This window comes from Hordeum vulgare, chromosome 3H (genome assembly GCF_904849725.1).
Source record: "Hordeum vulgare subsp. vulgare chromosome 3H, MorexV3_pseudomolecules_assembly, whole genome shotgun sequence".
In the NCBI taxonomy this organism is placed as follows: Eukaryota; Viridiplantae; Streptophyta; class Magnoliopsida; order Poales; family Poaceae; genus Hordeum; species Hordeum vulgare.
Window position 1 is genome coordinate 591,622,783 of NC_058520.1, and position 21,474 is coordinate 591,644,256.

The window sequence follows — 21,474 nt, forward strand, 5'->3', positions numbered from 1 at the left end:
AGCAATGAAATCTTGCATTGATATCTGTAAGCGGAGTATATATTATAACCTTCAAAATAATGTGCACCTGTTGAGAGATCTCTGATTATGCAATATATCCTCTCTCCTCCTTTGGATGTTGATGTCAATTCCCCATCTCCAAGGTAACCAGACAATCATTTTCATACAAATTTACAAGCTTTGTTTCTCTCAAGTCATGCACTCACCCCCGTACAATATTTCATCGAGTCTGTGAATTTTCTCCTGAACTAATAGAACCAGTTGCAGGTCAAAATGTTCTGATATGTGGAAATGGAAATATTTATGGAGGAAATTTACTTTTACACATTCTATAGATTATCTTTATCCAAATCATGTGGTCTTTTTTCAATTATGAGTTGCAGTAGTATAACATGAAGATTATAAATTAGGTTAGATAGTTTTTGCTCTCTAATTCACAAGTACGTGAGTATAGACTTAGTATCTAATTTTTACCATGTGATGGCACATACACCGTGCAGCGAATATGATTGAACCTTATAAGCTGGCCTCAAGAACACAAAGATATGTTCATTTTATTTTTCCTCAACCTCATAAATACTTGTTTTGTTTATTACAGTTCCAAAGTATGCAAAAGAAAGCAAAGAAAGCAATGTTTGCTACAGATTCCTGTATTTGTCTTTCTTAGAGATAAAACCACATAATCTAGCTGGGGTCTAAATTTATGACATTATTTTTTAGTTGTCGAACAAGGTTTCACAACAGTGGTAGCGATAGTTCAAACTTCAAACTTGCAATAGTTCTGTGTCAAATGAAATAAATACAAGAAACGAGCATGCCAATCAAGGGTAGACTGTTAATGCTCAACTTTTTCAGTAGTGTTGCAGTAAACCTGATTATTGCCAGTTCAATAGATGTTATGTTTTCAACGAGGATTCAAGTTTCCTCTTCTATGTATGTAGATACTCATGAAATAAAATTTGATTGAATCTTTGGTGAAATGTATTTCTGTACTAATGCATAACTAAGTAATGATATCTAGCTTGAGCAGCTCAAGTACGGCGCACTGGATACGTGCTAGGTGTACTGACATCTTACACATAATTTACATTTATTTCTGTTATCATTTTTGTTGTAATACTCTCTGTCTTTTATCTTATACATAACGTTACTTGCTATATCAGCTACTTGTCTTGACCGGGAAGTTCTTTTTTTACTGTATGCAATATAGGTGGTTGCTGATTGGTGGACATTTCAATTTACGCCTTACATAATTCATGCAAGTGAGCGACACCATTTTTCATGTTGGTTTTGTTTTGGTAAGATTTTTCATGTATAAAACGGAATTGCCCGTCTACCACTTTCTTACATATAGCTTTCAGCCTGGTTGCTCTTTAACAAAAAGCCAGCGATTTTTTTTGAAAAATATGAGTACCACATATACGCGTTGCTGCTCCTATGATAGTACTTAGTATATTGTTATTTGATATTGCAACTAATTTAATCCTTGTTAGGACTCTTGTTCCTATGAATGTGATGCCCCCCTTAAGCAATGGCTAAGTGCATTAGGCTGACATAATTCTTCTTTGTTTCTGAACGTTTGGCCCTTTGGTAGAAGCATGTGAAGATTTTTTTTATGCACCGTGTATACAATTTATTTATTATTGTCTATTGTATTTACTTATTAGTTCTATTTTACAATCTAAATTGTTGTGTATGTTGTTACACCATGACAATTTGTATATGTAACCTTGCTTTTACAGAGTATATATGAGATTCCTTGGATTACCGAGTAATGTATTATTATGTTTAGGCAAATTCAATATATTTCATGTGATCATATATTTATCAAAATTAATACCACTTCATTCTATAAATAGACGGGTGCGGCAACGCGCGCCATCAGTGATCTAGTAGTCGCAACAATTAGGACCCGTCCAATATTTGTAAGAGAATGAATTGATTGAACCATCTATTTCATCCATGGTAATTTAAATAAATATATTTACAAAGAATAAATAAATCTATTTCATTGATGGTACACACGATTATATAAACGGCAACTGACACTACAAAGGTTATAACATCTGATCATGGGGGCTTAGGTTTCTCGAACGGTTGACATAGGCAAACCAACGGTAGTTTACACAAGGGAGGATTATTCCTAATTATACTCCCTCCGTAAACTAATATAAAAGCATTTAGATCACTACTTTTTTTATCTAAACGCTCTTATATTAGTTTACATAGGGAGTAGAAATTAGTTTAAATCTCCCAGTAGGCTGCTTGGCAAGCACGACGCGAGAAAAAGAGAATATTGTTCCCTTGTTTCGGTTTGCAAGTGAAAACAAAAACAAGAGAGAAGTGCCTTCACAACTTGGGTTGTCAGATCATTTTACGCAACGCTTAGTCCCAACCACTCTAGAGAAAAATGGGCGATTAGGGTGACGGCAGAACGCTGGTGAAGCCACGACCTTCGCTCACTCTGCCGGCTGCTCCGGTTGTGGATGGAGGGGGAGGATCCCATTCCTATTCCATGGTGTTGTGTAGATATCAGGTTTATGTTTTCATTTGGGCCATACATTTTTTTGTCCGGACCATACATTCGGACCTGGTAGTATCACCTGGTAGTATCCAGAGGACGCATCTATGAACGACACGCGTTCGCATCTGGCGGTGTATAATATATTATTTTATCTATGCGTGGTAGGGGGAATGATTCTTTGGGCAGGTCCAATTGATGTGCTTGAAGTCGTTACACATTTGGAGTGAGTTATTTTTCTTAGGCATCATGACGACGTTGGCGAGCCACTCGGAGTGGTACACCTCACGAATGAACTCGGTGGCTAGGAGTCAAGCGATCTCTTCGCCAATCGCCTTGCGCTTCTGTGTGGAGGAACGTCGAAGGTGCTCTTTGACAGGCTTCATCTTCGGATTGACACGGAGTTGATGCTCACCCAGCTCTCTGGGAACAACCGGCATGTCAGATGGCTTCCATGTGAAGATGTTCCAGTTCTCACATAGGAACTGGATAAGCTCGCCTTCCTATTTCTCACCGAGTGTGTTGGAGATATTGGTCGGAGCTGCACTCGGATGTGACAGATGGATGTGAACTTGCTTTGTCTCTGTAGCCGTCTGGAAAGTGGACTCCGCAGTCGGCTTCTTCGACCTGAGCAATTCAGAAGCATCCACTGTCTTCTTGTACTCCTCGAGCTCGGCGACTCTTATCTGCTCGTCAGCGATCTGAGAGACTTTCTGAAGGCATTCTTTCGTGATCTTGACATCTTGAGTTTGAGATATACGTACATGGTCGGCCCATGAAACATGCGTATGCGGGCCTACGCAGGATATAGTGGTATGCACTATGGAAGTCCACCACCTTGAAGGTCAGTCGTTCCTTCCGGTAGTTCTTCTCGTCGCCAATATGACGTTCAAGGCGATCCGACCGAGAGACTACGCGTAATTTCCAGGGATGACCCCGTGAAAGTGCATGTTTCTCTTGCTCAGTCGGGACAACGAGATATCCATCACACCGAGTCTGTCGACATAGATGATGTTGAGCCCGCTGCCTCCATCCATGAAGACTTTGCGTAGTCGGGCTCCATTGACCGCCGGATCCACTACCAGCGCTTGCCGCCCGGGGATCGGTATTTGGGTTGGGTGATCTGACGGAATGAAAGTGACGGGCGTCTTGGCCCAACCAAAATTTTTTTGACAGTCGAAACTGTCATGTTGACCTCTCAGTTTATCACCTTCAGTTGGCTCTTGCTTTCGATATCCACATTTGGCGTTCGGTAGATAGTTAGAGCATGGTTAATAGTATATCCAACTGTTGGCTATATATAGGACAAATTTTATCTACCACCAGTGGTAGTTACCACCACTTGCGTTTTGGATGTTGTATGGAGTATGTATCAAATTGGAGAGTATGTATGCGTAGTATGTAGTATATAATCATGTTTAGGTAGTATATATACTGTTTTTTTGGTAGTATGTATTATATTTTGTGTATGCTCTTTTTTACATACAAATATATATGTATTTCACAAATATAATAAAAACTATGGTTTAACTTGTAATTTTTTCATGTAACTCACTTTAAATTTTTTTGTATATAGTATATGAACATAATTAAAATGATAAATTAGTATATATACTCCGCATGGTAGTATATTGAACATGTGGGATAACTACCCTGGATGATAGGATGTATTTTTCCTATGTATATATATATAAGCATGCGCAAATATCGGCTCAGCTCGGATCTGTAGGGCGAGCGGACAGCCTGGATAAAGTCCTTCGAGGTGCTCGGCCAACGTTATTCCGTCACTTTTAGTCCCTAATACAAGAATGTTAGCTGTAAGGTTCGCTATAAAAATACTGTTTTTTTATCATCTTCTCTTTCTTTTGAAATATTTATTGCACTTGCCCACAGGGACGAAGCCAACATGCAAGCATAGGGGGGGCAAGTTTGTTCATGGAAGAGGCAAAGTTCATATAAAGTAAAAAAAATTAGATACAACAACCATTATTATAGTAAAAAAAAATCAATTTATAGACCCCCTTATCCCCCCTAGAATCGTCCCTGCTTGCCCAGGAATACGTATATAGTAGGGCCCTTGCATGAAAGTCCATTTCCATCATTTTTTCATGTTCGTTTCCTTTTGGTGTTCTTTGTATTATTTTTCACATGATGGACAGGTTGCAGGTTTCTTAAACAAACATTGAATCGTTATTAAAAAAACTTGTCTTTTGCAATCAAACCAATCAGGACCCGTGCAATATTTTTTTAACAGAGTATAAATTTGAAGCTGCTCATACACACGATCATACACTTATCTCTATAAATGCATACACGTACAATCAAAGCAATTAGGACCCGTGCAATATTGATGAGAGAATGAAGTGATCGAATCATCTATTTCATTGATGGTAATTTGAATAAATATATTTAAAATAAATAATGAATCTATTTCATCAATTATACAATATTATATAAACGGGAACCGACACTACGAAGGGCATATCATCTGATCGTGGGGGCTTAGGTTTCTCGGCCGATTGACATAGGCAAACCAATGATAGGTTACACGAGGGAGGATTATTCCTAATTATAGAAATTAGAGCATATTTGGGAAAACGTAAGGCAAACAGAGTAGCTCCACGATATACCGCTCTGCAAAAAAGCTAGAATCTGGAATCTAACTCCTTGTTTTTTGTGAATCACTCTAGGAGGTGCTTCGAAAATTATAGAAGCTGGAGTTGGAAGAAAATTACCCACCACTACCACCAGTAAGTAGATACCCTTTCGTTTCTCCCTTCTCATCCAATCAAATAGATCCTTGCCATCAAATTTTCCATTCGTGAAGCTGGAGCTAAATGGAAGCCAAACATTCTCTTTGAAATGGTTGCAACTCCTGTATGAAATCGCTTCAAAGTGAATTTGGTGAACTGGAACTGATTTTAATGGGGTAGAGTTGTCCCAAACAGTCCCTTAGTTTAAATCTCTTAGAGCATCTCCAACAGCCGCGCTATACTAGCGCCGCGCCGCAAAAAAAGGGACTATAGCGCGCGCGCAACGCGGCCGACAGCTCCAGCGGGCGCGCAAAAAACGCGCGCGCGCTAAAACGAGTTGGGCGCGCTGGCCATAGCCTCATCCCGCGCGGTTAATTTCGGGCGTCCACTTCCGCGCGCGGCAGACTCGAGCGCGCGCGCGAACTCGCCCTTTCCTTCCTCCTTCGCACCCGCGCGCGCCGGCGCCAGCGCCCCGGCCACCATGGACGCGCACACCGGCGCCGCGCTGACCCCGCTGTACAGCCGCGACCCTCCCGTCCCCGCCGCCGCCGCCGCAGACGCCGCCGCCGCCGCCGAAAACCCTAGCGCTGGCGCCGCCGCCGCCACCGGAGCTCCGCCGATCGTCGGCCTCGCGCGCAGCCTCTTCTTACCGCCGCGGATGACCACGCCGACGGGTGGCGTCGCGCCGGCGCCGTCCCGTGCTGCTGCCGCGCCGTCAAAGCTCCCCAATGCGTCGGAGCCGAAGAAAGGAAAAACATCCGCGAAAAAGAAGGCGGCGGACGGCTCCGGCAGCTCGAAGGCGAAGAAGAAGCTTGCAGGGCGGCGGACGGGCGCGGCGTCTACCGAAGCGCCGATGAGCTCACTCTTTGAGCCGGCGGCTGACGCGCACCACGTGTTCGACGAAATGCTCCCAAGGTGAAAAAAATTCCAACTTTTATTTTCTTGTTATTTTTTCAATGCATCATCATATAGATAGCTTATATTTGCATTTGTAGTCTCAACGATGATGCATACATGTCAACAATGGGTGTTGGGTCCAACAATTCGCATTGGTCTCAAACCAATGACATCCATTTGGACGACCATGAGTTTGAGGTGGACGAGGAGGGTGAGGGCATTGTCGAGGCGCCGAAAGGAAGAGCGGGCAATTACACCACCAACGATGACAAATTACTATGCAATACTTGGTTGCAAGTGTCGAGGGATCCATCCATTGGAGGTGATCAAAGTAGAGATGCTTATTGGGGGCGAATGAAAGAATACTTTGATGCTCAGAACGTGAGTGGAATTGACCGCTCCGAGAGATCACTTCGGTCCCGATGGTCGACAATCAACTCGGATTGTCAAAAGTGGGCGGCCGCACAAAAGGCAGTTGACAAGCTTAACCCAAGTGGCACAAACGAGGATGATAGAGTAAGTGGCATCTCATACATGTTCATCATACTTGTTTTTGGTGTCCGAAGTGCTAACTTGTTTTGTTTTTCTTGTAGTACAACATTGCACAAAACTTGTTCAAAGAAGAGACGAGGACAACCAAGAAGGGGAAGATCAAGAAAGGAAAGATCTTTACCTTGCCTCATTGCTATGAAGTGTTGAAGGATGATGAGAAATGGAAGAAGCGTGAAGATTTGGATGATTTGCATTTGAGCAACAAACGCAAGCGCACAATTGAGTTGAATGATGATGAGGAGGAGGATGATGCATCAAGTGATGACGGCAAGAGAAGCCACACACCCAACTCGGTTTCATACTCGAAACCAAAACGACCGGATGGGTGCAAGAAGGACAAAACCGAAAAGAAGAAGAGGAAAGGAGATGATGAGCTCACAAATGCTATGGAAGCTATTGTGAAGGCAAGAAAAGAAGCGAACGAGGTGAGGAAAATGGCAAGGAACCAAGATGCCGCGGCCGAGGAGAGGAGGTTGGCGGCCGAGGAGAAGAGGGTGGCCGCCGAGGAGAGGAAAGTGACATTGGAGGAGAGGAAGGTGGGCATGGAGGAGCGAGCTAAGTTGTTGGAATGGGAAAAGCACTTGTTCTTCTTGGACACATCTTTGTTCAATGATGCGCAAAAGGAATATGTCAACCTTGCCCGTGAAGAAGTCTTGATTCAAAAAAGAGCCATGATCCGCGGTGGCCTTGGCGGCATGGGAGGCATGGGCCTCGGCGCCATGGGAGGCTTGGGTGGCTTTGGCGCCATGGGAGGCATGGGTGCACCTCCGGCCGCCATGGGAGGCATGGGTGGCTTTGGAGCATCCTCCAACGCTATGGGAGGCATGAGTGGCTTTGGAGCACCCTCCAACGCTATGGGAGGCATGGGTGGCATGAGTTTTGCTTCTCTCATGGGAGGCATGGGTGTACCTCCGGTCGTCATGGGAGGCATGGGTGCACCTCCGGCCATGGGTGGAATGTCTTTCGATGTGCCTCACACACATACCCATGAAAATGCCATTGAAGAACTTGCCAAAACCGTCGGAGCTACACGTGATGCGGTGCGTGATGAGGTTAGGGAGGAAGATTCATCTTCGAAGGCGGAAGAATCGTCGGCGGAAGAAGAGGAAGAAGAGGAAGAAGACGAGGAAGATGGTTGATGTGTTTATGTCTTCAACTTTGTTGGATGAACTTGTATTTTGAACTTGGTTTGCATTTTGAACTTGGTTGGATGAACTTGTGGGCATGACTTTTATTCATCAACTTGTTTGTGTTAAAAATTTCACATGTTCATTGCATTTTGATGAATGTTTCAAACTATTTTGTGTCCATATGCCCTATATTTAAAAGCTGCTGGAGCGGCGCGCGCGCTGCATTTTAAAGCTGTCGCTGGAGCCAGCGCTGCGCGACGCGGCAAACCAGGCGACCAGCGCGCGACAAACAGGTTTTTTAGGCGCGGCGCGTAGCGCGGCCGTTGGAGATGCTCTTAGTAGGCTACTTGGCAAGCACCGAGCGAGGAAAAGAGAGTATTGTTCCCTTGTTCCGGTTTGCAAGCGAAAACAAAAACAAGAGATAAGTGCCCTCACAACTAGGGTTGTCGGATCACTTTACGCAACGCTTGGTCCCAATCACTCGAGAGAAAAAAAGACGATTTGGGTAGCAATTGACTCCCTTGCAAAACGCCGGTGAAGCCATGACCTCCGCCCCCTCTCTCCGTGCTCCTGTGGTGGATGGAGGGGGAGGATCCCATTCCTCTTCCATGGTGTTGTGTAGATAGGTTTATGTTTCGTTTGGTTGCGCCGGAGCGAGGAGGACGGCGTCACATCGAATAAATATGCTTCGGCCTTTTCCTCTCCAGGACGACGATCTTTATGACGATGTTAAGAAGCCGGTAGCCTCGTCTTCTTCCCGGCTATTTCAGATGGTGAGACCTATTGTTCTTTGTGTTGTTCATGGCTTCGGTCTCTCGCAACGGTGCCATTGGTCAAGACAAGGTGATGATATAGAAGCCAGTGGTCCGACGACGGCGGTTCCAGCGTTCTCTCCAGACTTCATCGGTGGGAAGCGATGGATGCGGGTCCAGGCCAGCATGGGGATATTCCCCAACCGACATGCCATAATGACAAGTGCCTTGCTGCATGTAGGAGGTCTGTTCATCGGGTTTGAAAGCCGTTTCGGCGATGATGATTATGCCCTGGATCTTTGAGATGTTGGAGGTTGCGTTTCTCTTCTGGTGAGCGCTTCTGCGACGTCAGAGTGTGGAGACGGCTGTTGGTTTCAATATGCGCGGAGATCTCTTGGGAAACCTTTGTAAATTTTATTTACTTGGGATCCTTGATGCATACTTTTCTAGCGATTTTTAGGTGTGTTTATATTGATTGCATTATTTTATCTTTCCCTAATACTCCCTCCGTTTCTAAATATAAATCTTTTTAAAGATTTCGTTAGGAGATTACACACAAAGCAAATTGAGAGAATCTATATTCTAAAATATGCCTATAAACATTTTTATGTAGTCATCTAATAAAACGTCTTAAAAGATTTATAATTAGAAGGAAAACACTTTGGATCAACCGACTGATTTTATCCAAAAATCAGTCGGCTCACTGCTTCCTTACGTGCCCCCCTGCCATCTGTTTCCTCCACACCTTTTCCTCCACACCTTATCCCTTCGAGCGCTCTCTCCTCCATTCATTCTCCTCCTCATCTTCTCCTCTTTTTTCCTTCCATGGCCGGAGCCCCGTCCAAGCCCGGTCCGCCATGGCCTGCACCCTGCTGCTGTTCATGCGCCCGGTGATGCTGTAGTGGAGCTTCACCGATGGTTAATATGGAGCATCACCGGCGGCGTCAAGATCTGCGATGCAACACTCCGAGCTGCAATGGAGCTTCACCGGCGGTGGGCGGCGTCAAGAGCTGCGATGCAGTCCCGAGCTGCAATGAAGCTTCACCAGCGGTCGCAATGGAACTTCACCGGCGACGTCAAGATCTACGATGCAGCGCCCAAAGCTGGAATGAAGCTTCACCGACGGCTGCAATGGAGCTTCACCGGTGACGTCAAGATCTGCGATGCAACGTCCGAGCTACAATGAAGCTCCACTCGCGCTGCAATGGAGCTTCAGCACGACGAGCGGTCGTTGCTCACGTTGACCCGATCGAACGTCTATGTGAAACACATCTAGTGGCTCGGGCAGGCCCGGGCCCACAGTGGTGCCACATGTGCAGCCCGCACAGGGCCCACGATTTTGGGGGCCCCAATATATATATATATATATATATATATATATATATATATATATATATATATATATATATATATATATATATATAGTTGTATATAAAGGAAAATCGGCTGGACGTGGGCGTGCGATCGATCTGGGCATGCCAACCGCGCTGTAGGCCGTAGGCTCCTCGAGCGAGCTGGGAAATCGAGCGAGCGACCTGGGCGAGCTGGTGGTTTAGGTCATGGACTGGCTCATGCAGTCTTTTTCTGCCTCAGCCTCCTAACCCCAGCATTTGGTCGAGCAACATTTTATGTCGAAAGGTGCTCAAGGATGCCATTTTTCCTTGTGTCAGGTATGTCCACATTTTCTTCACTCCCTAATATGAGTCAGCAAGGAGGTGACGAAGCTTCCTTCGAATTAGATTGCTGCCGAACAAAATTTCTGAGACTACTCTGTTGGTTGTAGCGCAGTTTATGTTATCTTGCCAGCATAGTTTGTTTCTCCAAGATCCTGGTTGTATTGCAAGCCAAATCTTATTTTCCTGATTTTGTTCTTCTTGGCTAAACCTTATGTGCTTTTTGGCAGCAATTATTTCACTTGGATTCTTGGTCATCCATACTTCCTCGATGATTATTGCTTTTAATGGATATGGAGAGAGAAAGAAGAGAGACCAAATTTTTGTCCCAGTGGTTCACCTGATTGCTGCTGTAATGGTAAGAACTAGGTCTTAAATTGTTTTTGCTGGATGATGAAGTGCCTCGCTGCCCCTTAACAACGGACCTGACAATGCTTGATCAGATTTATGTTCATGAACAGATGACTGAATAGTTAAAAACATTTTCATATTTGCACTATTACAATTTTTGTGGCATCATTTTTTCCCGTCTATATCATATGACTGAGTTAGGCTAGGCAGCAATGTCTTTTATGCTGCAACCAAGTACTTTTGTTATCAAGTAGTTACTGCATGGAAATGTTGGTGTCATACTTGTTGCTATTTTAGACGGTAAGTGCATGATTCAAACTATGTCGTATACACCACTGATTTTGCAATATGTTTGTTTCAGACGTTAATCAACCTTGTGCCAGGGGGTTGCCTCATCGGTACACCTTTACTGTGTGTGACAGCTGCGATGACCTTGTACCACTCCTGGCGAGTGGTAGGGCAGAGAATAACCGAGCAGCAACATCGACAGTCTTAACAGCATTGAATGGAGTTTCCTTGTGGGCTAATCCTTGTACTAGGACAGCTGTATGTAGATCTGGTGGTCTTGCCACTCGCTAGTGGACTTGTCATCTTATGAAGGCCCGACCGTGTAGAACGGTGGCCGCGAGAATCTGATGCCCTTATGATGGGAGGTAGTACATGGCACTTGTAATGAGATGTTTTCAGTGCTATCTGGATAGCCACAAGAATGCGTCTGATCGATGCTCTGTTAAATAGTTAGTAATCTCTTCATCATCACAAAAGAGTACTTGTTCATAATCTCCTTGCTTTGAATATCGTGTTTTTTTTTCTTTTCTTGCAGTATATGTAGTTTAGTGGTGTTGCAGATGCTCTTTTTTTTTCTGTTGAGAAAGCCCATCAGAAGAAGAGCGGCGAGTGGTGAATGGGAATTGCTGAGAGAATTCCAGTAGGTTTAAAAGAGTAACATGCATGTGTTGAAACTTCCTGTTACTGATTTCTAAACACTACAAGTCTACCCTCTAGTAGGTAGCCAAGAACCACTTGGTGCAACCTAGAGACAGAAATTGCTTGCATCGTTTGAGTCGTATCGATGTTGTATCCCCTCCGTCCCAAAATTCTTGTCTTAAATTTGTCTATATATGAATGTATCTAGTCACGTTTCAGTATTTACATACCCATTTCTAAACAAACTTAAGATAAAATTTTTGAATGTATCTAGTCACGTTTCAGTATTTACATACATCCATTTCTAGACAAATTTAACACAAGATTTTTCTAGACAAATTTAAGACAAGATTTTTGGAACGGAGGGAGTAGATTACATCAACCACCAGCATACATACCCAAGTTTCCAACTTGTGAATTTGCAAGGGAAACAAGTCACTGCCACTGGAAACAAATCAAACGGTGTTTCTTTTGTTGAATAATACTTTATAATTATTCCTTTTTTCGGGGGAGCGAAACCATACAATTATAACAACAAACTTCCTGTTATGATAAATCCAGCCAGCAGCAATCCAGTACTTGAGAGCATAGAGATTACATCTTCGGAATAATACCAACATCAAAGATTACATTTTCCAGCCAGCATACTTTCAGCGGCATAAGTTCATGTCTCGGTATATCAACTGCCCCCATAATCACGGTTTAAAATTATGGGTGAATGCTAGCAACAAGGGAAATCAGGTTCCAATCACAAGCTGCTACAACAATCAAACATTATCGATGATCGCAACAACACAAAGGGGTCAACATCTAAATTCGCATGGAAACGAGGCATCGCCTCTGGAAAAAAACAAATCAAACGGTGTTCCTTTTGTTGAATATATATTATTCGAGTCAAAGTGGATCAAACTCCCTGTTACAACCAAATTTGACCTGATGTCGCCCAGCAGAACTCAGTATGGTATGGTGACCTCTGGTCACATTGACCAAATCGATCGGTTAGATGAAACGCAGGCCATCTCAGTTCATTATGTCCGGCTTATCATGGTATATGGATTCCAGACATTCTTTCGCTCGGTGGACTTTTGACTGCAGATAGAAGCTTCCGCTCTTGGCGTTCTTCTCAAACATCGTATCATACTTCTGCAAAATATTCAGAAGGGGAAATCTGAGCAGCAGTTTGTGTGTCTAAAGCAAATGGATATAAATGTGCCCCCCACAATCATAACTATGAGATGTTGATACAGAGCAATAAAATGACTGTGTACATGATGTTCGCATTGTTCAATATTCATGCAATTTAACATCAGTATTACGCTGAAGCAAACTAGTGTATGTGTGCTTCGATACTCTTAATCTGATGAAACAAACCCATGTAGAAAAAACCTTGGTTCATGTGAATATCAATGATGGGAGCTAGAAGATATCAAGAGAAGTGGGCTTATATTTTCACACCTGCACGATCTCTTCCCAACTCGTCTTTTCACTGATACCCAATATTTGCCGGGCTTCTTGCTCGGTCATGGCCTTGCTAGCCCTTCGAATACCGTTGACAGCTTCCTGGGCAGCTCCGGTTCGCTGTGCATCTATAAGACAAATCAGGAATTATTAGTTGCATCCAGAAAATTGAATTGTTCGCTGTGCATCTCTATGCATCTATAATAAGCAACCAAAGGAAGAAGGGCTCTCCAAGTTAGCTTTTATAATCACATCAGGAGTGCGTCCTGTGCAGGATAAGGTCAATAATACATCCCATATGAGTATTGACAAAAATTTCCAACGAGATCCTAAACTAGTGAATGCCATAGGTAGGCAAACAAAGAGCCGATCTAAAGACTTGGGAGTTGTGTGGAATGCATGAAGTTGACTACAACTGTGGAGAAATTTCACAAGAAACAGTTCCAAACAGGGCCTTATGGAACAAAAAGACGGAACGGGTTTTCATTCATTTTAATCAAATGATAGATAGAATTCCCTGTGTGCATCCTTCAATCTAAATGATAATCATAATAATAGATGACAAGAAGAAACACCAGTAAAGTGGAAGACAAGAAACTTTTTTGCACCATTCATTCACATCTTAACTAACAGTGTAGCATTCCAGAGTGCAGACTACGTCCATCAAGCCAAGCCGAAATGAAAATCCTGTCACCATCACCTCCATCGGCACTCAAGTTTTGGACAGCCACGACAAGTTCAGGAGGAGTAAAAAAGAGGCATCTTTTTGGCATCGACGCTGTGACCGACCTAGATATTTTTACGGAGTAGGGGGCAAATTAAAGGAGCACTCACTGACGATGGCCTGGCGGTAGGCCTGCACGACGGCCCTGCCGACGACGGCGCCGCCCATGACGAGGAGTTGTCCGAGGAGCCTTCCGGCCTGCCGAGTCATCATCAGCCACACGATTCACAAAGCTCGAGTATGGATTCGATCGCATCGACGAAAGGATCGAGAGGCCAGCGCACGTACCATCTCGCTCTGGCTCTGGTTCTGTTCCTCCCCTTCCCCCCTTCCCCCTCCCCTATCCGGCGGCGGCGGAAACCCTAGATTCGAGGGAGACGCGGGCGGGGCGGCTTGAGGGGGAGCGGGGGGCGCGACGGCGAGTCTGTTGGTGTTGGGTGGCCGGAGGGGATCGCTCCCTGGAGGCTTGACGCCGGCGGCGGCGGCGAATCGCTCTCTGGCTGGCTCTGGGCTCTGCCTGGTGCCGGAGACGGGCTCGGCTCTGTGGTAGAGGCGAGTCCGGGAGTGCGGGCTTTTTTTTCTTTTCCGGGAGGCTGGTCATGTCCTGAGTTCTGACCATGGAAAACCCGACCCGGTCGGTCTGACCCGACCTTGCCCATGGCCCGGGCCTGGGCCTGAGTTTTGAGTCCGAAGGCCAAGCCGGACTTAGCCTGAGGCCCAATGGGCTTTTCCTTCAACGGTTGGGCTTGGGCCTGACGACCGAGCCCGGCCTGGGCCTAGGTTTTTTGGATCGGGCTTGACTCGGTAGCCGGTGCCTATCTTCAATCAATATGGATGGCGGTACATTAATAGACTAGGTGTTTAATCATCGTAGACTATTTTTTATTTACATTGCCGGATGTAGCATTTGGTTTTGTTCTCTTTTATGCGATATCTGTGCTTTTTTTTTGAAATATTAAACTTTTTTGGAGCCTTATTTGCTTAATAATATGGCTGCTTGCATCACTATGATGCAGAGGCCGGGGACGATCCTCCTTTTTCAAATATATATATATATATATATATATATATATATATCATACTCCCACGGTCTCATTATATATCGCTTGTTTCAAGTTCACTCACAATCCGGCGTACAAAGCACCCAAAGTATTAGGAATTAATTTCGTAGTTTTGAGAAATGCGGAGTCAAATCCTTCCTAGCCATCTATAACAAAACAATGGGTGTCCATTTCTCTAGGGATAACTGGCACCCACTCTTCACCCTCTAGCAATTCCTGGAGCGGTTTATTGATATTCCATACAACTTGCAAACGTATATAAATTCATGAATTTTAGTGTAAGAAAATGAGAAGCAGTTATTTGAATATATATGTAAACAAACCCTTTCGTTTGGATTTAAAGGGATCGAGGGCCAAAACTCTACCAAGAATTGTGGCGTGAAGATTAAATGCATCAAACTGTAGCGTGAAAAGGCAGTTTCCACATAAATATTATATTTTGGCTACCATGTGAGCTAGTTGGCCCTGCATAGAGTTCACCAATTGGAGGAAAGAAAGCCATCACATACATTGGCTGGTGCTCTGCAACATCCACTGGAGAGATTAAATCAAGCATTTTCCTGAATGACCGAAAAAAACCGATGTATTCTTTGCACTGGCTTATAATAATAATGGGTGCATGTAGTAGATAGAAGTACAAGCTAGCCTAATTTACTCCAGCATTTGTGTTTGACGTGCAGGTTTCATAATTTCGTTGCAAATTCAAAAAATATTGTGGGAATTTCATAAAATGTTCACGTTTTAATAAAATGTTCATGATGTTGGAAAGTGTTTGAGTTTTTCAATTATGTCCCTGTTTTTTTTAAAAAAATATCATGTTTAAATATTTGTCCATAGTTTCGTAAAATGTTCTCATATTTATTTTTGTTCCTTTTTAAATCAAATGTTTCAGATTTACAAAAAATGTTGGAGTCTTCAATTTTTTTCATATTTTAAAAGTATTTGTTTTACCAAAAGCATTTACTTTGTTAGAAAATAAAACCATGTTCAAAATTCAGAAAAGTTTAAGTCTTTCGCTGCACATAGTTTATGTAAACTGAATTGAAGACTCCCTCGAGGGTGTGTGTGTTTGTCCCAGTCAAACAAAATTGTTTTGCTAACTGTTTTGCCATTGCCGTCAGTTGCCTTATTAGGACATGTACAATGGAGGCATCACCTTGGTGCTGCCCCAGACATCCACAAAGATAAATTAAAACGAACCTACTAGTGTGTGCCACAATCAGCCAACGGAAGCTACTTTCTTTAATGTCATCATTTTACTTTTTCTTCTCCAGCTACTAGTGTGCACAGGATGCCCGGATCCTGCACCGCGTCGCCCCAGCAGCCGCCTCGTGCTTTCTTTAGGGAAGAGCCGAGCTCTTCTGCAGGAGCCCGTTTTGCTCTGCAGGCGATAGGTTTGGAGGGGGTGTCATCGAACATGTCGATGTGGCGAATGAAGCATCGGTCCAGTCTGGAGCAGTGTACCTGCCCTTAAAGGTCGCCCTTTAAACTTTGCAGAACAATCAGCCGTTCCCATTGGCTAGCACCTAGTAGTGTGGGTGTAGCGGCCACAGGTTGCGGGTGCGATTCCGTTCTGTGGGCCTCTAATATTTTTTAATTTTTACCTGACGAAAAAGAGAATTGGGACGAATGAAAAACTTTAATAATCCCACGACGAACGAAATAATATCCGTGTCCCATCAAAAATGAAAATAAAGAAACAATGCTCCCTTTACTATTAGGTATAGATGAAGAAAAAAATTAAAACAACAAAAGACTTAATGTCTTGAAATAGCACTCCATTTGGCGCCAGATCACATGCGCTTGAGGGGATCGCCTTCATCAAATCTTGTGCATAACTATGGACACAACCATTGGTTATAAAAAAAGTCATCTCTAGTTTCTAAGAAAACCCCTTCTAATGGGTAATGGATGCTTGTCACTAAAGCGGTCTACCCTAATCACAAGCCGACTCTTCTACGAGGAGCGTCTATCACATATTAGTATGTAATGTTTACCCATCTTACATTGCTTCACACGCTCGCATCAACTTCTGCTTGATGGGCGTTGGTCCGACCGAATCATAGCCTTGATGATTTCCCGGTTGCAAGCAACAAAATCGGCCCGGCTTCGGTAGTGGGTTGGCGACGGTGGCAGCGCGCCATCGGCTCTTTCTAGGACGCCCCCACCCCCAGGTTAAGGACCTGGATGCAATTTCTTATTTTCTTTGGGGTGCTTTGCAATGCTGGAGTTTGCTTAGACTTTTGCAAAGAAAAATAATAATCCAAAGTATCCTTGGCAAGCACGGCAGCAAGGAAAAGGAAAGGAAAGGAATTGTTGTTGGAGTTTCCAGTCCAGGTGAAAAGAGTAAAAAACAAGTGTCCTTGCGGGTCAAGCAAGCTGTCCCGTACGTATATACAAATGCTCCCCGGCCGGTCGAGTTTCACCAGCCGGATTCGAAGCTTTTTCTCGCCCTCCAAACCGAGTTTCTCCCGCCGGATTCGAACCAGCTAGCGCCCGAGCTTTTTCCTCGCTCGCCATGAAGCCCTGGCAGCCGGCCGCCGGCGAGTGCTCTCGCCAAGGTAACACCATCGCCTCTCATCGCCATCTCCTCTCCCGTTCTAGTCCGAGATTTCGTTCGTGAATCACTACGTACGTACTAGTTTCCTCTTCCGATGGATCTATAGTTAAGTTAACCCGATTGTTTCCGCGTCGCTGGTCGGATCGGTTCGTGTCTCTCTCATCCGATCGCCTTTTCGCGGCTGGTTCCGGGCGGGTTTTACTTGCCGGGAAGAAATTAGAGTCTTCGCGGGAAGGATTAGGGCCAGTTACGACTTTGTCCAGCAGTGATTTTCCATGGATTCGGCGTGCAATTTTTTTGCCAGATTCCTTCTCGTCTCAGTTAGTCCTAATCTGAGTTTTGGGCATAGTCCTTAGTCCTTACGCAACTGTACCTACCCTCTGAACATGTGGATTTTGTTATTACTACTAATACTCCTGTAATCATCAACTCTGTTCTTGGTCTATGATCTTGTATTCTACTCCTAAATTCACGTGCTCTTAATTGCAGCTGGTACGCAGTATGAATTATGATACTAAATTAGTGTCTTGAACAGATTTCATGTTTAGTGCCTCTGTGACTCGTTGTCTTTGGCCTGAAGCTTCTTAATCTTTATCAATTTTGCCATGCTTGTCGTTGATTATGTAACAATTCCTACCTGCCATTATATGTCAGTAGCTAATTCAACACTTTCTTCTTTTTTGTCTATCATCATGAATGTTCATATACCTTATTCTTATACAATACTGGATGTTATGTTTTGTAGGTGAAGGCAGAGGTAACAACACAACCAACATGGCGGACGGTCATGATAACGACAAGAACATCGAGATGTGGAAATTCAAGAAGCTGATCAAATGACTAGATGCTGCCCGTGGAAACGGGACAAGCATGATATCGCTGATCGTGCCACCCCGTGATCAGGTCTGTCGAGTCACCAAGATGTTGGGTGATGAACATGGGACTGCCTCAAACATCAAGAGGAGAGTCAACAGGCAGTCTGTCTTGGCAGCTATTACCTCTGCCCAGCAAAAGTTGAAGCTGTACAATCGAGTTCCCACCAACGGATTGGTGCTTTACACCGGCACCATTGTCACCGATGAGGGCAAAGAAAAGAAGGTGAGCATTGGTTTTGAGCCATTCAGGCCAGTCAATGCCTTCCTGTATCTATGTGACAACAAGTTCCACACTGAGGCCCTGCATGAGCTGCTTGAGTCCGATGACAAGTTTGGCTTCATTGTCATGGACGGTAATGGAACGCTGTTTGGAACCCTGAGTGGCAACACTAGGGAGGTTCTACACAAGTTCTCTGTTGATCTCCCAAAGAAGCATGGGCGAGGAGGGCAGTCAGCACTTCGCTTTTCCCGCCTGCGCATGGAGAACCGACACAACTATGTGCGCAGGACGGCTGAGCTCGCTACCAGATTCTTCATTAACCCTGCCACTAGCCAGCCAAATGTTTCCGGTCTCATTCTAGCTGGTTGTGCTGACCTAAAGACTGAATTGAGTCAATCTGACCTGTTTGATCAGCGCTTGGCAGCCAAGATACTGAAGGTTGTCACGGTCTCTCATGGTGGAGAGGATGCCTTCAACCAGGCAATTGAGATATCTGCTGAAGTCCTTTCCAATGTCAAGTTCATCCAAGAAAAGAAGTTGATCGGGAAGTACTTTGAGGAGATAAGCCTAGACACTGGGAAGTATGTTTTTGGTGTGGATGACACCATGTCTGTCCTTGAAATGGGTGCAGTTGAGACACTGATTGTGTGGGAAAATCTTGATATCAATCGATACATCTTGAAGAATTCTGCTACCGGAGAAACTGTGGTAATGCACTTCAACACGGTGCAGGAGGCAGATCATAGCAACTTCAAGGATGAGGCAACATCTGCAGACCTGGAGGTGGTTGAGACGACCTTGCTACTGGAGTGGTTCGTCGAAAACTATCGGCAGTTTGGTTGCGCGCTGGAGCTCATCACGAACAATACGGAGGAAGGATCTCAGTTCTGTATGGGCTATGGTGGGATAGGAGGGATCCTCCGCTACCGGGTTGACTTGAACGCTTACGAAGACCCATCTGATGAGGAGTATGATGAAGGCTTTGAAGAGCAATCAACTGAAACATCTGTCCTGGAGGAGCCTGTGCTAGCTCGGAACAGAAACACGCCGCGGCAGGAGGCCGAGGCATTTACAAACTCTTCCAGGAAAAATTAAGGTTTGTACTAAATTCCGCTAGCTCCTCTCTCATTCAAATGATCATGTTTTAATGTTCGGTTTGATATTCTAATTTTAGGGAAACAAGGAGAAGAGTTTAGAAGTGGTGATCACGATGGTTTATCATGGGGCGAACCATGCTGCTGCTGCTTGAGTGAAGAATTCCTCTCAGCATGATTGGGAGGAAGGCTGCATTTCTGATCTCCAACAGAAGATTATCCTATTTAGCATCGTTTGTGTTAGTATTAATAATCATGGATTCATAGCTATAATTTAGTATTAAGCGTCTCTTGTGTGATAGTGTGAGGCTTGAACTTCCGTGTTAAATTTCAGCTGCAGCTATACTCTATTTTTCTTAACCGAAGCTGTGATATCAGCACTATATTTATGTTTGAATGGATGTATCAGTGCGTCATCATACTTGAAATAAATCCGGTGTGCCTTTATCTGCCATAGCAATAGTCTTGTCCATTTGGGCATGCATTTTATTTCTTTGAAAATTGCTGACTTAGTACTTAAGACCGATGGCGCTCTAACAAGAATCATATAATGGATCATCAAAAGTCCGTGGACAAGCGAGCTGTGACAAGAATCATCTAATAGCGGATCGGTCCGAACTGTTTTGATGACTCGTGTTGGAGGCGTAGAATGGTAGAAGTGTTCGGACCGATGTATATATACCATGAACCAACCGGCATTTCCCGTGTATTGCTCTTCTTGATGCAGAATCGGGTGCGTATTTCAGGGGCAAAAAATAAACAATGTGTATAGCTTCTTGTCGAGGCCTACTGTAACAAGAGAAAAATGGATATTTGCCACTTTGAATATCTGGCTTCATAAAAATGCCATCATCAAGATGGGCTTCACAAAATTGCCACCCACACCGTAGACACGTTGATTACCATGCCATTATCCTTCTTTGACTAATTTTCGTCTTCTATTCCAATTTAAAAGTAATGAAAAGGACTGCAATGCCCCTGTAGCTAGCTCATTATGTATCGGGATGAGGGCTACATGCTCGCGTCGCCACTCATGCCGCACTCCGTCGTTAGAATGGAAATACTACATTCCTTCTGAATCAAAAGATATGAAATTCATGCTGCTAGATCTGAAGGAGCAAGGGATACATAATTGAGAGATCAAACCTTCTGGTGGATTCTGAACTTCCCCAATAAAACTGGCATGCGCTCGTTCTACGTGTCCATGGAGAAGCTGCCATCGGCTAGCCAGAGTTCCTCTAACCGGCGTCCGTGAAGAAGCTGCCGGCGGCTAGCTGGAGTTCTAATAACAGGCTAGTGCACAGAGTTTGTGGTGTTATGCATCAGCAAATTATCCATGTCTGCGGCACAGGCTGTTTGGAAGATCAGTTGTGCAGAGTCGTCCCATGTAATCCCGTCGTGCGTGTATGGGTCTGTCGGTCGGACACATGCGGCGTAGAGGCAACCAGCATCAAACTGGCATCCAGGCGATTGGCAGCTGCGCGTGGTGTCCTCGGCTGGCTGCAAAACGCCAACCGTACTGCCTACAGTATGCGATCAAGTACATGTACGCTAGTCCCTAAAACCAGTACATGTACATAGCTATGGGCACTATGGTCTTTTTCACTGCTTGTAAATGGAAAAAGAAAACAGAAATCAGTCGAAAAGGGATAATGGCATGGTAATCAAACTGTCCACGGTCTGGATGGTAATTTTGCGAAGCCCATCTTAATAGTGGCATTTTTGCGAAGCCAAATATCCCAAGTGGCAAATATCCGATTTTCTCCTGTAACAATCATCTACATGATCCAAATACAAACCATAACTGTTGCCAGTAAAAGTTCAAACATCAAAACGCAAGCATAATAGTACTAAATTAAACCTTGGCATTAGTGTTTTCTACTCCCTCCGTTCCTAAATATATAGAGGTTCCACTAGAGAATTACA

The 21,474-nt window shown here is 44.2% G+C and overlaps 2 protein-coding genes and 1 pseudogene across 2 annotated transcripts; 2 read left to right on the forward strand and 1 right to left on the reverse strand.

Moving 5' to 3' along the window:
• Positions 1-9,581: 9,581 nt before the first annotated feature.
• Positions 9,582-11,424, forward strand: LOC123442149 (gamma-secretase subunit APH1-like). Its single transcript, XM_045118230.1, has 4 exons — positions 9,582-9,750; positions 10,099-10,275; positions 10,509-10,636; positions 10,991-11,424. Exons 1-4 carry the CDS (start codon positions 9,582-9,584, stop codon positions 11,123-11,125), a joined length of 609 nt encoding a protein of 202 aa, XP_044974165.1. The 3' UTR covers positions 11,126-11,424.
• Positions 11,425-12,403: 979 nt separating this feature from the next.
• LOC123445426 (mitochondrial import inner membrane translocase subunit PAM16 like 2-like) lies at positions 12,404-14,312 on the reverse strand. The gene is made up of 4 exons (XM_045122413.1): positions 14,027-14,312; positions 13,849-13,936; positions 13,012-13,142; positions 12,404-12,699 (listed from the first exon to the last, which is right to left on the reverse strand). The coding sequence occupies exons 1-4, from the start codon at positions 14,027-14,029 to the stop codon at positions 12,577-12,579; spliced, it is 345 nt and encodes a 114-aa protein (XP_044978348.1). The 5' UTR covers positions 14,030-14,312; the 3' UTR covers positions 12,404-12,576.
• A 3,796-nt stretch (positions 14,313-18,108) lies between these two features.
• Positions 18,109-19,549, forward strand: LOC123442150 (annotated as a pseudogene).
• Positions 19,550-21,474: the final 1,925 nt, after the last annotated feature.

Bases quoted from the DNA above. Each gene is read 5' to 3' on its own strand.
- LOC123442149 (XM_045118230.1), top strand. From the start codon at position 9,582: ATGGAGCTTCACCGGCGGTGGGCGGCGTCAAGAGCTGCGATGCAGTCC. The intron at 10,276-10,508 runs GTATGTCCACAT...GCTTTTTGGCAG, and splicing joins GCCATTTTTCCTTGTGTCAG to CAATTATTTCACTTGGATTC. The intron at 10,637-10,990 runs GTAAGAACTAGG...TGTTTGTTTCAG, and splicing joins ACCTGATTGCTGCTGTAATG to ACGTTAATCAACCTTGTGCC.
- LOC123445426 (XM_045122413.1), bottom strand. The intron at 13,143-13,848 runs GTGAGTGCTCCT...TTTGTCTTATAG, and splicing joins CTACCGCCAGGCCATCGTCA to ATGCACAGCGAACCGGAGCT. The intron at 12,700-13,011 runs GTGTGAAAATAT...AATATTTTGCAG, and splicing joins GTTGGGAAGAGATCGTGCAG to AAGTATGATACGATGTTTGA.